Here is a 13,633-nt window from a genome sequence, read left to right on the forward strand (position 1 = left end):
CTCATGTTATGTTGTAGGCAAAATGTATTCGCAATTTATCATCGCATATATGTGAATTATCTATAATTTTAACTGCAATTAATTTGGTCAAAGTCCCTGGGAGGAGTTTGTTGAAGTACGACCCTTTTTTTTGCCGAAAAATGGCCAAAAACCATCGGAGCAAAGTTTGGCGCCATGCCACGCTGACACCTAATTGCGTAAAAAAATGTGTTCGCAATTTATCATTGCGTTTGCGTAGTATCAGTCATTTTAACCGCAACACATTTGGTCAAAGTTCCTAGGAGGACTTTGTTAAAGTATGACCACTTTTTTGCGGAAAAATGGCCAAAAACAATCGGAGCAGAGTTTGTCGCCATACCGAGGCCACATGTTATGTCGTAGGCAAAATGTCATTGCAATTTATCATCGCATATATGTGAAGTATCTATAATTTTAACTGCAATTAATTTGGTCAAAGTCCCTGGGAGAAGTTTGTTGAAGTACAACCCCCTTTTTTTGCCGAAAAATGGCCCAAAAGCCTCGGAGCAAAGTTTGGCGCCATACCACGCTGACACCTAATGGCGTAAGGAAAATGTGTTCGTAATTTATCATTGCGTTTGTGTAGTATCAGTCATTTTAACCGCAACACATTTGGTCAAAGTTCCTAGGAGGAGTTTGATAAAGTATGACCCTTTTTTTGCGGAAAAATGGCAAAAACAATCGGAGCAGAGTTTGGCGCCATACCAAGGCCACATGTTATGTTGTAAGCAAAAAGTATTCGCAATTTATCATCGCATATATGTGAAGTATCTATAATTTTAACTGCAATTAATTTGGTCAAAGTCCCTGGGAGCAGTTTCTTGAAGTACGACCCCTTTTTTTGCCGAAAAATGGCCAAAAACCAGCGGAGCAAAGTTTGGCGCCATGCCACGCTGACACCTAATGGTGTAAAAAAATGTGTTCATAATTTATCATTGCGTTTGCGTAGTATATGTGAAATATTTATAATTTTAACTGCAATTAATTTGGTCAAAGTCCCTGGGAGCAGTTTCTTGAAGTACGACCCCTTTTTTTGCCGAAAAATGGCCAAAAACCATCGGAGCAAAGTTTGGCGCCATGCCACGCTGACACCTAATGGTGTAAAAAAAGGTGTTCATAATTTATCATTGCGTTTGCGTAGTATCAGTCATTTTAACCGCAACACATTTGGTCAAAGTTCCTTGGAGGACTTTGTTAAAGTATGACCACTTTTTTGCGGAAAAATGGCCAAAAACAATCGGAGCACAGTTTGGCGCCATACCGAGGCCACATGTTATGTTGTAGGCAAAATGTGTTTGCGATTTATCATCTTCTATTTGTGTAGTATCTATAAATTTAACTGCGATTAATTTGGTCAAAGTCAATAGAAGGAGTTTGTTAAAGTACGACCTCTTTTTTCCACAAAAAATTACAGAGTAAAACCAAGGTGGTCGACTTCCTGTTTGTTTTCAGGTATGGCTTCCTGAGACTTTTATGTGCGTCCTGTCATGATAAACGTCTCCTGCGACTATTGTTTCGATACGTGAAACTGGTATGAGGGACAAGTATTTTCTAATCTTAAACATGGCGCTAAAGAGCCAATTTTGGAATTTTATTTTTGGAACCTCGAAAATATAAACTTTTTCGCCATACCTGACACATTTGCAAAATATGAGGACTTTTCCTGCATGTTAAGAGCCTCAGAAAGGCGTCCGAACGTATAGAAGAAAAAACTCAGCCATTTCAGGAGGGCCCCTGCTTCAGGCCCTAATAAAATACAATGAAGGATCTTGTTGAATGTCTTTCCAGAGTATTGTTAATTTTTTAGTCTTTAGAACAGGGGTCACCAACGCGGTGCCCGCGGGCACCAGGTAGCCCGTAAGGACCAGATGAGTCGCCCGCTGGCCTGTTCTAAAAATAGCTCAAATAGCAGCACTTACCAGTGAGCTGCCTCTATTTTTTACATTTTATTTATTTACTAGCAAGCTGGTCTCGCTTTGCTCTGCATTTTTCATTCTAAGAGAGACAAAACTCAAATAGAATTTGAAAATCCCCAAAAATATTTTAAAGACTTGGTCTTCACTTGTTTAAATAAGTTCATTAATTTTTTTAACTTTGCTTCTTATAACTTTCCGAAAGACAATTTTAGAGAAAAAATACAACCTTAAAAATGATCTTAGGATTTCTAAACACATATACCTTTTTACCTTTTAAATTCCTTCCTCTTCTTTCCTGACAATTTAAATCATTGTTCAAGTATTTTTTTTTTTATTATTGTAAAGAATAATAAATATATTTTAATTTAATTCTTCATTTTAGCTTCGGTTTTGTCGACGAAGAATATTTGTGAAATATTTCTTCAAACTTATTATGATTAAAATTCCCAAAAATTATTCTGGCAAATCTAGAAAATCTGTAGAATCAAATTTAAATCTCATTTCAAAGTGGATTTTAACCTATTTAAAACATGTCATCAAAATTCTAAAATTAATCCTAATCAGGAAAAAATTACTAATGATGTTCCATAAATTCTTTTTAGAATTTTTTCAAAAAGATTCGAATTAGCTAGTTTTTCCTCTTAATTTTTTTCGGTTGAATTTTGCATTTTAAAGAGTCCAAATTGAAGATGAACTGTTTCAAAATTAAATTTTCATTTTTTTCATGTTTTCTCCTCTTTTAAACCGTTAAATTAAGTGTTTTTTTTCATCATTTATTCTCTACAAAAAACCTTCCGTAAAAGGAAAAAAAATGTACGACGATTGACAGACAGAAATACCCATTTTTTTTATATATATAGACCATATTTATTAAAAGTAAATTGAGCAAATTGGCTATTTCTGGCTATTTATTTACGTGTGTTTCAAACTGGTAGCCCTTCGCATTAATCAGTACTCAAGAAGTAGCTCTTGGTTTCCCAAAGGTTGCTGACCCCTGCTTTAGAATGACATCCTTGTCACTAATGCAGCAACACATCAAACATCACATCCTTGTCATTCCTTTCTCCTTCAGAAGGCCTCGCGCCGGCTCAACGTTGTCAAGGCAACCAAGCAGGGCGACTCACACAATACGTGCAAAAAGTCAGATAAGCCTCAAAGAAATCCCAAACTACACAATAGGTGATAGCAAATCTCTCCACCTGCTATGTTTTCCAAAACCTTACTGAAGACAGAAAGAATGCATGATATTGTGCTTTTGTGTGATATATATTTCCTCAAATAGTGCAGAAAGTAAATAGTAGAAGTACTTTGCCTGTCAGGTTCGAACACCGATGACAACTATTAAACAGACAAGAAGCAAGGAATTAAACAGAGACAGGATTCAATTTAGCTCAATGAAGAGAGCGCGTAGACCCGTGTTCCTTAACTATCTCCGTCTTTTTTGCCACTTGTGCCAGCTTTTTTCAAACATGTTGCAGGCATCAAATTCCAAATGAGCTAATATTTGCAAAAAAATAATATAGGTTTTCCAGTTCGAACGTTAAGTATCTTGTCTTTGCGGTCTATTCAATAGAATATAGGTTGAAAAGGCTTTTGCAAGTCATTGTATTCTGTTTTTATTTACGATTTACACAACGTCCTATAACAAAATTTTAAAAGAAATTCAAAAAACTTTGAAATAAGATTTAAATTTGATTGTACAGATTTTCTAGATTTGCCAGAATTTTTTATTTTTTATTTTTTTATTTTAATCATAATGGGGCTTCACGGTGGCAGAGGGGTTAGTGCGTCTGCCTCACAATACGAAAGTCTTGAGTAGTCCTGGGTTCAATCCCAGGCTCGGGATCTTTCTGTGTGGAGTTTGCATGTTCTCCCCGTGAATGCGTGGGTTCCCTCCGGGTACTCCGGCTTCCTCCCACCTCCAAAGACATGCACCTGGGGATAGGTTGATTGGCAACACTAAATTGGCCCTAGTGTGTGAATGTGTGTGTGAATGTTGTCTGTCTGTCTGTGTTGGCCCTGCGATGAGGTGGCGACTTGTCCAGGGCGTACCCCGCCTTCCGCCCGATTGTAGCTGAGATAGGCGCCAGCGCCCCCCGCGCGACCCCAAAGGGAATAAGCGGTAGAAAATGGATGGATGGATGGATGGAAAAAAATTGTCAAGACCCCCCACCCCCTGCAGTACCTCTACAGACCCCTAGTTGGTGTTGCAGGCGGATCTATGTGCAGATGTACCTAATGTAGTGGCCATTGAGGGTTGTTTTCAATTAAATGATTACTAATTAAAAACATTGGATAGGATTATAAAATATCCAAACATCAAATGGGGGCGTTTGTACGCAACAACAACAAAAAATTAACGAAATCTGTTGTGAGGAAGCTTTCTACCGCCTTCCGCCCGATTGTAGCTGAGATAGGCGCCAGCGACCCCAAAAGGGAATAAGCGGTAGAAAATGGATGGATGGACAACGTGCTATCTTCACTGGTTTTGGGTTTTGTAAATGACTTCACCAAAACGCAGGACGGCTTGTCTCCAGTCCGGTACCCCATCAGAGAGTATGGGGTACCGGACTGTCTTATTGTGGCAGTCCGCTCCCTGTATGATCAGTGCCAGAGCTTGGTCCGCGTTGCTGGCAGTAAGTCGGACACATTTCCAATGAGGGTTGGACTCCGCCAAGGCTGTCCTTTGTCACCGATTCTGTTCATAACTTTTATGGACAGAATTTCTAGGCGCAGCCAAGGCATTGAGGGGATCCGGTTTGGTGGCCACGGGATCAGGTCTCTGCTTTTTGCAGATGATGTGGTCCTGATGGCTTCATCTGGCCGGGATCTTCAGCTCTCACTGGATCGGTTCGCAGCCGAGTGTGAAGCGACCGGAATGAGAATCAGCACCTCCAAGTCCGAGTCCATGGTTCTCGCCCGGAAAAGGGTGGAGTGCCATCTCCGGGTTGGGGAGGAGACCCTGCCCCAAGTGGATAAGTTCAAGTACCTAGGAGTCTTGTTCACGAGTGAAGGAAGAGTGGATCGTGAGATCGACAGGCGGATCGGTGCGGCGTCTTCAGTAATGCGGACGTTGTACCGATCCGTTGTGGTGAAGAAGGAGCTGAGCCGGAAGGCAAAGCTCTCAATTTACCGGTCGATCTACGTTCCCATCCTCACCTATGGTCATGAGCTTTGGGTCATGACCGAAAGGATAAGATCACGGGTACAAGCGGCCGAAATGAGTTTCCTCCGCCGTGTGGCGGGGCTCTCCCTTAGAGATAGGGTGAGAAGCTCTGCCATCCGGGAGGAACTCAAAGTAAAGCCGCTGCTCCTTCACATCGAGAGGAGCCAGATGAGGTGGTTCGGGCATCTGGTCAGGATGCCACCCGAACGCCTCCCTAGGGATGTGTTTAGGGCACGTCCAGCTGGTAGGAGGCCACGGGGAAGGTCCAGGACACGTTGGGAAGACTATGTCTCCCGGCTGGCCTGGGAACGCCTCGGGATCCCCCGGGAAGAGCTAGACGAAGTGGCTGGAGATAGGGAAGTCTGGGCTTCCCTGCTTAGGCTGCTGCCCCCGCGACCCGACCTCGGATAAGTGGAAGATGATGGATGGATGGATGGATGGATGGATGGGCTTGTCTCCACTGCGATGAGGTGGCGACTTGTCCAGGGTGTACCCCGCCTTCCGGCCGATTGTAGCTGAGATAGGCACCAGCGCCCCCCCGCGACCCCAAAAGGGAATAAGCGGTAGAAAATGGATGGATGGATGGGCTTGTCTCCAATTTTTCAACCCGACATTTTTACATGGACACCCTTAGTCTTGGACGTTCGATTTCCAGCTTTGCACTTTTGCCGCCATCTTCAAACATGCAAATACAACACAAAACAAGCATTTTGCTATCTGTTTTGCAGTTTGTTGAAAAGAACAGTAACTCTTTCCTGAAATGTTTTTGTGAGCCATTTCATCAGCACTGTTCTTAAAACCTCAGCACAACATCGTCACTCAATCCACTCTTGTTTTTTTCCGCGCTCGCTCCTCCTTGCTGATGCCATTGAAGGCGGCGACTAAAAAATAAATAGTTTTATTGTGAGCCAGAACTGCTGAGCGTGCTCTTTTTCAGGCTTTCTAGGCAAAACTTCCCTCAGTCTTCTGTCGATGATTGTAAAGCGTGTTGAGCACCTGTATAATCAATGCCGCTCTCGTATTACAAGGCTGGCCTTGCTGGGCCGTAAATGCATAAGCACTTCTCGCTGGGGGGAGTCGGAAAGTTCACTGGATCCATGTGTTCTCGCAAGGAGGGAGGCCACACTTTAGCTTTGTCAGACTGACTCCTGCTCCCGACTCCAACAGGTCACCCCCCCAGTGTTTTGTTCACTTCTGCTAATATCAGTGGAAACATTGACTTCTCCAGTTGTTGTCTTTTTATAGTAGTTTATACAAACCCCGTTTCCATATGAGTTGGGAAACTGTGTTGGATGTAAATATAAACAGAATAAAATGATTTGCAAATCATTTTCAACCCATATTCAGTTGAATATGCTACAAAGACAACATATTTCATGTTCAAACTGATAAACATGTATTTTTTTGCAAATAATCATTAACTTTAGAATTTGATGCCAGCAACACGTGACAAAGAGGTTGGGAAAGGTGGTAATAAATACTGATAAAGTTGAGGGATGCTCATCAAACACTTATTTGGAACATCCCACAGGTGTGCAGGCTAATTGGGAACAGGTGGGGGCCATGATTGGGTATAAAAACAGCTTAAAAAAAAATGCTCAGTCTTTCACAAGAAAGGATGGGGCGAGGTACACCCCTTGGTCCACAACTGCGTGAGCAAATAGTCAAACAGTTTAAGAACAACGTTTCTCAGAGTGCAATTGCAAGAAATTTAGGGATTTCAACATCTACGGTCCATAATATCATCAAAAGGTTCAGAGAATCTGGAGAAATCACTCCACGTAAGCGGCATGGCCGGAAACCAACATTGAATGACCGTGCGCTTTGAACCCTCAGACGGCACTGTATCAAAAACCGACATCAATTTCTAAAGGATATCACCACATGGGCTCAGGAACACTTCAGAAAACCATCCATCCATCCATCCATCATCTTCCGCTTATCCGAGGTCGGGTCGCGGGGGCAACAGCCTAAGCAGGGAAACCCAGACTTACCTCTCCCCAGCCACTTTGTCTAGCTCTTCCGAGGCGTTCCCAGGCCAGCCGGGAGACATAGTCTTCCCAACGTGTCCTGGGTCTTCCCCGTGGCCTCCTACCGGTTGGACGTGCCCTAAACACCTCCCTAGGGAGGCGTTCGGGTGGCATCCTGACCAGATGCCCGAACCACCTCATCTGGCTCCTCTCGATGTGAAGGAGCAGCGGCTTTACGTAGAGTTCCTCCCGGATGGCAGAGCTTCTCACCCTATCTCTAAGGGAAAGCCCCGCCACATGGCGGAGGAAACTCATTTTGGCCGCTTGTACCCGTGATCTTATCCTTTAGGTCATGACCCAAAGCTCGTGACCATAGGTGAGGATGGGAACGTAGATCGACCGGTAAATTGAGAGCTTTGCCTTCCGGCTCAGCTCCTTCTTCACCACAACGGATCGGTACAACGTCCGCATTACTGAAGACACCGCACCGATCCGCCTGTCGATCTCACGATCCACTCTTCCCCCACTCGTGAACAAGACTCCTAGGTACTTGAACTCCTCCACTTGGGGCAGGGTCTCCTCCCCAACCCGGAGATGGCATTCCACCCTTTTCCGGGCAAGAACCATGGACTCGGACTTGGAGGTGCTGATTCTCATTCCGGTCGCTTCACACTCTGCTGCGAACCGATCCAGCGAGAGCTGAAGATCCCGGTCAGATGAAGCCATCAGGACCACATCATCTGCAAAAAGCAGAGACCTAATCCTGCGGTTACCAAACCGGAACCCCTCAACGCCTTGGCTGCGCCTAGAAATTCTGTTCATAAAAGTTATGAACAGAATCGGTGACAAAGGACAGCCTTGGCGGAGTCCAAGCCTCACTGGAAATGTGTTCGACTTACTGCCGGCAATGCGGACCAAGCTCTGGCATTGATCGTACAGGGAGCGGACTGCCTCAATAAGACAGTCCGATACCCCATACTCTCTGAGCACTCCCCACAGGACTTCCCGAGGGACACGGTCGAATGCCTTCTCCAAGTCCACAAAGCACATGTAGACTGGTTGGGCAAACTCCCATGCACCCTCAAAAACCCTGCCGAGAGTATAGAGCTGGTCCACAGTTCCACGACCAGAAATCCACTGTTACTAAATACAGTTGGCCGCTACATCTGTAAGTGCAAGTTAAAGCTCTACTATGCAAAGTGAAAGCCATTTATCAGCAACATTCAGAAGCACCGCCGGCTTCTCTGGGCCTGAGGTCATTTAAGATGGACTGATGCAAAGTGGAAAAGTGTTCTGTGGTCTGACGAGTCCACATTTCATATTGTTTTTGGAAACTGTGGACATTTGTGTTCTCGGGAACAAAGAGGTAAAGAACCATCCGGATTGTTATAGGCGCAAAGTTCAAAAGCCAGCATCTGGGATGGTATGGGGGTGCATTAGTGCCCCAGGCATGGGTAACTTACACATCTGTGAAGACACCATTAATGCTGAAAGGTACATACAGGTTTTGGAGCAACATATACGGCCATTCAAGCAACCTTATCATGGATGCCCCTGCTTATTTCAACAAGACAATGCCACACCACGTGTTACAACAGCGTGACTTTATAGTAAAAGAGTGCGGGTACTAGATTGCCCTGCCTGTAGTCCAGACATGTCTCCCATTGAAAATTTTGAAGCCTAAAATACAACAACAGAGACCCCGGACTGTTGAACAACTTAAGCTGGAATGGGAAATAATTCCACCTGAAAAGCTTCAAAAATGTGTCTCGTCAGTTCCCAAACTTTGAGTGTTTTTAAAAGAAAAGGTGATGTAACACAGTGGTGAACATGCCCTTTCCCAACTACTTTGGCACGTGTTGCAGCCATGAAATTCTAACTTAATTATTATTTGCAAAAAAATATATAATTTATGAGTTTGAACATGAAATATCTTGTCTTTGTAGTGCATTCAATTGAATATGGGTTGAAAAGGATTTGCAAATCATTGTATTCCGTTTATATTTACATCTTACATAATTTCCCAACTCATATGGAAACGGGGTTTGTATTTATGTTTTGGAAATAGAAAATTGGTGGCAGTTATATTTTGATGAAATTGTTAAGAGTACTTGAGATCTCGCCATGTAGCAAAAATGGTCAAATTTATATAGTTTTCGTTAGGGGTGTTCCGATACAACTTTTTCACTTCTGATATGATACCAATGTTGGAGCTTTGCATATTGGCAGATGCTGATATTATTCCAATACAATATCAGCATGAACCATAGCACATACTTTGATTATTTTGTAGCATCCTACATATTATTGGAAAGGATTTACCATATGTTCCGGACTATATATACAGTCGCGATCAAAAGTGTACTTACACTTGTATACATAGAACAAAAACAGTAGCAGTCATAAAATATAATTAAAAGCACACATTACTTACAACATAAACATAAAAACATGCAAAAGGTAAAAAAAAATAGAATAAAGATCCAATAAAAACAATTTAAAAACATGTACCGGGCCCAATAGAAACAGCCTCTCGATCCTTTAAAATGGCCTGAAATTCCTCCAAAGTGATGAGTTCAGTTGACCTCAGATCCTTTTTTGATTTTATTCCAAAACCATGGAGCAGCAAATCTGAAGGCGTTTTTTTTCACCAAGATATGTGTTGGCTCTCAGAACCAACACATCAAGAATGTGCCGTTACCGCAAACTGTAGCGGCCGGAGCATAAATAAGGTGGAACCAGACCAAGAAGTGGTTTATAACTAAAGGCTGACTGAAATTAGATTTCCTTATTCAAACGGGTATAGCAGGTCCATTCTATGTGTCATACTTGATTATTTCGCGATATTGCCACATTTTGGCTGAAAGGATTTAGTAGAGAACATCGACGATAAAGTTCGCAACTTTTGGTTGCTAATAAAAAAGCCTTGCCTGTACCGGAAGTAGCAGACGATGTGCGCGTGACGTCACGAGTTGTAGGGCTCCTCACATCCTCACATTGTTTATAATCATAGCCACCACCCACTAGAGCGATTCGGACCGAGAAAGCGACGAGTTCCCCATTAATTTGAGCGAGGATGAAAGATTCGTGGATGAGGAAAGTTAGAGAGAAGTACATAAAAAGAAAAGTCGACGGCTCCAGGCGGCGGCAGTGGGACCGTTTCAAATGTAATTAGACAAATTTACTAGGATAATTCTGGAAGATCCCTTATCTGCTTATTGTTTTAATAGTGTTTTAGTGAGATTGTAAAGTCATACCTGAAAGTCGGATGGCTGCGGTGAATGCCAGTGTCTCTGAGAGAAGCCGAGGAGCCAAGATCACTGCTGCCTTTTTGAGCTGCAGGAGGAGGTCGCATAATCCGCTGAAGTCTCCGGTAAGAGCCGACTTAATATCACAATTTTCCCTTTCAAAAACTTGCTAATTGTCGTAGAGAAACATGTTCGCTTGACTGCTCTGTGTTAAAGCTTCACAACAAACAAAAAAACACCTGCTGTGTTCCGGTGCTAAAGGCAGCTGCAATCCACCGCTTTCCACCAACAGCATTGTTCTTTATCGTCTCCATTATTAATTGAACAAATTGCAAAAGATTCAGCAACACAGATGTCCAAATTACTGTGTAATTATGCGATTAAAAAGAGACGACTTTTAGCCGTGTGTGGTGCTGGGCTAATATGTCCGCTACAACCCGAGACGTCACAAACACGCGTCATCATACGCGTCATCATTCCGCAACGTTTTTAACAAGAAACTCCGCGGGAAATTTCAAATTGTATTTTAGTAAACTAAAAAGGCTGTATTGGCATGTGTTGCAATGTTAATATTTCATCATTGATATACAAACTATTAGACTGCGTGGTCGGTAGTAGTGGGTTTCAGTAGGCCTTTAAAGAAAAAATTGAGCAAATCTATGGATTTGCCACAACCAGTAATAAAAACGTAAGGGACAGTGATATACAGTATGCAAAAAAAATAATAAAAATTAAATCAGTACTCTTTTAAATGTTAGCAAATCAATAAGATATTGATGTGAATTAGACAAGTATTGTACGCCAAACTCATCTACTCTGTGACTCATTCAAACACGTATGGAAGTTGATTATCAGTATTTTATGCTATTACTTGGTTATAATTCATCCTATCCCTGCTAATTTTAAGTCGTAATGTTGTCACCCTTCACCCGGCCAAATCCAGTGACCGAGTGAGACTCTCGATATTATCTTTGTGTCGCGCGTAGGTAGTGTTTTTAACGCGTTAAATTTGCGCGTTCTCAATTAATTGCAATTGACAGGATCATTTGACACACCTTCTGTATATAAAATGTATGCTGCCGTAAACAATTGAAGGATGCCAGGTGGGCTACATTGTGGATGCATCTTGTCTCATTGTCTTATCTTCCAGGATGACTACATGTGTTCTTTGATGTTCGATGTTTCCCTCTTACACATGTAAGAGCGATGTGTAATAGAGATGCGCGGATAGGCAATTATATCATCCGCAACCGCATCACAAAAGTCGTCATCCACCCGAACCAACATTTGATCAGAACCGCAACCGGTTCTGATCAAACAGGTCGGCCACTTTTACCTTTCACAGAGCTATTTAAACCCGTTTCACAGAATAATGAAGTCAATGGGAGCCGCTAACGTTCTCGCGAAATATCCAATGACGTTGATCCTTTTTTTTTTTTTTTTTTGTCATGAAAAAGGGACGTTTTTGTCATGAAAAAGGGAGGTTTTTGTGCTTTGTGCACTAATTGTAAGTGTATATTGTGTTTTTTATGTGGATTTAATAAAGGAATAAAAATAAAAAAAAATATATATTTTTTTTTTTTTTTTTTTTTTATAAATTATGAATAAAAAATTCTTCTGCGGCCTGGTACTGGGCCACGGCCCAGTGGTTGAGGACCACTGATATAAACAATTTTAACACTTACTAATATGCGCCACGCTGTGAAGCCACACCTAACAAGATTGACAAACACATTTCGGGAGAACATCCTCACAGTAACACAACATAAACGCAACACAACAAATACCCAGAATCCTTTGTATCCGTGACAATTCCTGAATATATTTTACACCCCCGCGTACCCAACCCCGCCCACCTTACCGACACACTGGGGGGGGGTTTACTGCTAGCGGGGTGTTTAAAATATTCATGGGTACCAAGGATTCTGGGTATTTGTGGTGTTGCGTTTATGTTGTATTACTGGGAGGATTTTCTCCCGAAATGTGTTTGTCAATCTTGTTTGGTGTGGCTTCACAGCGTGGCGCATATTACTAAGAGTGTTAAAATTGTTTATATCACGACCATGAGTGTACTCTGTGTCACCCAGTATGCCTTGCACTCGTGTTCGTGTGTCTGCGGAAGCCACACACAACAAGTTGCTGGACTGAAAAGTAGATAGTACATGCTGTAGAAGGCGGCAAAGTCAATGGCTTCATAGCACGCCCTAATACTTATTAACTGGGTGACTGCCGGCAGTCATTCTAAAGAATAATAGTGTCTCCTAATGTCTTATTCGCTTTGTGACACGGGTCTTAAATGGCTCTTTGAATGGTAAAGGATACCGATCCCGGAACCATGTATATCAAATATTTCCGGATGGTTCAACCGCCACCCGCCCGAATCTAATTAAAATCTATTTTTTCGTCATGTCACCTGCCCGACCCACGGTTCATTCGCGGACTTTGCGGATGAGACTGCAAACCACGCATCTCTAATGTGTACTATGGCTATGAGATGTTTTTTTTTCCCTTGGCCTCAGTCTGGACCCCCTCTCCAGGGCCCAGGCTTTGACCGATTTTTTAAATTTAATTTTATCTTATTTTAATCTTCTATTTTTTTTCTCCCATCCCCCCACTTGTTTACCTGTATCTCATCTTTTTTGTAAGGGGCGCTGGAAGCCGGCAGACCCGGCAGTGATCCTGTTCTGTCTCCCTGTAATGTTTTGTCTGATCTTAAATGAGGATTGTGCTGAAAATTTTAATTTTCCTGAAGGAATAAATAAAGTACTATCCATCTATCTATCTATGAACAATCCATGATTATGCTACGTTTAAAAACCGTGTGCCTATCTCCGCAGGAAAGGATGCTGAGTCAGAGCGGGACGAACGCAAGGAGTCGAGATGTCTTTGGACTACGTTGTCTTCCAGGTAGGAAATAAAATTGAGCAAAGCCCTCTTTTTGCAAGGGAAACATGCTACTAGACCGGGGGTCAGCAACCCTCTCGAGCCGCCTCTTTAGCGCCGCCCTAGTGGCCTCCTGGACTTCTTTCAGAGATGTGTGTGTATTTGTTTCTTATTTATTTAGGATAAAAGTTTTTACCTGCCAATCACAGTACATTGGTAAACAATTATACAACAATGAGAAATACAAGTTTATATATACTTTTAAATGGTTACCTGCAGTATTATTTTTTTTTAATTACATTTTTATTGACATACAGCATGTCGAAATATTTATTTGTTTATATCCCAGCATACACCTGCCCCTGAGTAAAAAGAAAAAAACAGCAAGAAAACAAAACAAAGTAATAATAATATGTACAGATAAATCAATTA

The 13,633-nt window shown here is 42.2% G+C and overlaps 1 protein-coding gene across 4 annotated transcripts in view; it reads left to right on the forward strand.

The window, feature by feature from the left end:
- Positions 1–13,633, forward strand: part of mtmr11 (myotubularin related protein 11) — a 101,336-nt gene that overhangs the window by 26,907 nt on the left and 60,796 nt on the right. For all 4 annotated transcript variants that reach the window (XM_061882330.1, XM_061882327.1, XM_061882329.1 and 1 more), the window contains one exon: positions 13,156–13,225. In XM_061882330.1, coding sequence (XP_061738314.1) covers positions 13,162–13,225 — 64 coding nt within the window. In that variant the 5' untranslated portion in view covers positions 13,156–13,161. The remainder of the gene's footprint in view (positions 1–13,155; positions 13,226–13,633) is intronic.

The sequence above is a fragment of the Nerophis ophidion genome, linkage group LG21, assembly GCF_033978795.1.
Source record: "Nerophis ophidion isolate RoL-2023_Sa linkage group LG21, RoL_Noph_v1.0, whole genome shotgun sequence".
NCBI classification, from domain to species: Eukaryota; Metazoa; Chordata; class Actinopteri; order Syngnathiformes; family Syngnathidae; genus Nerophis; species Nerophis ophidion.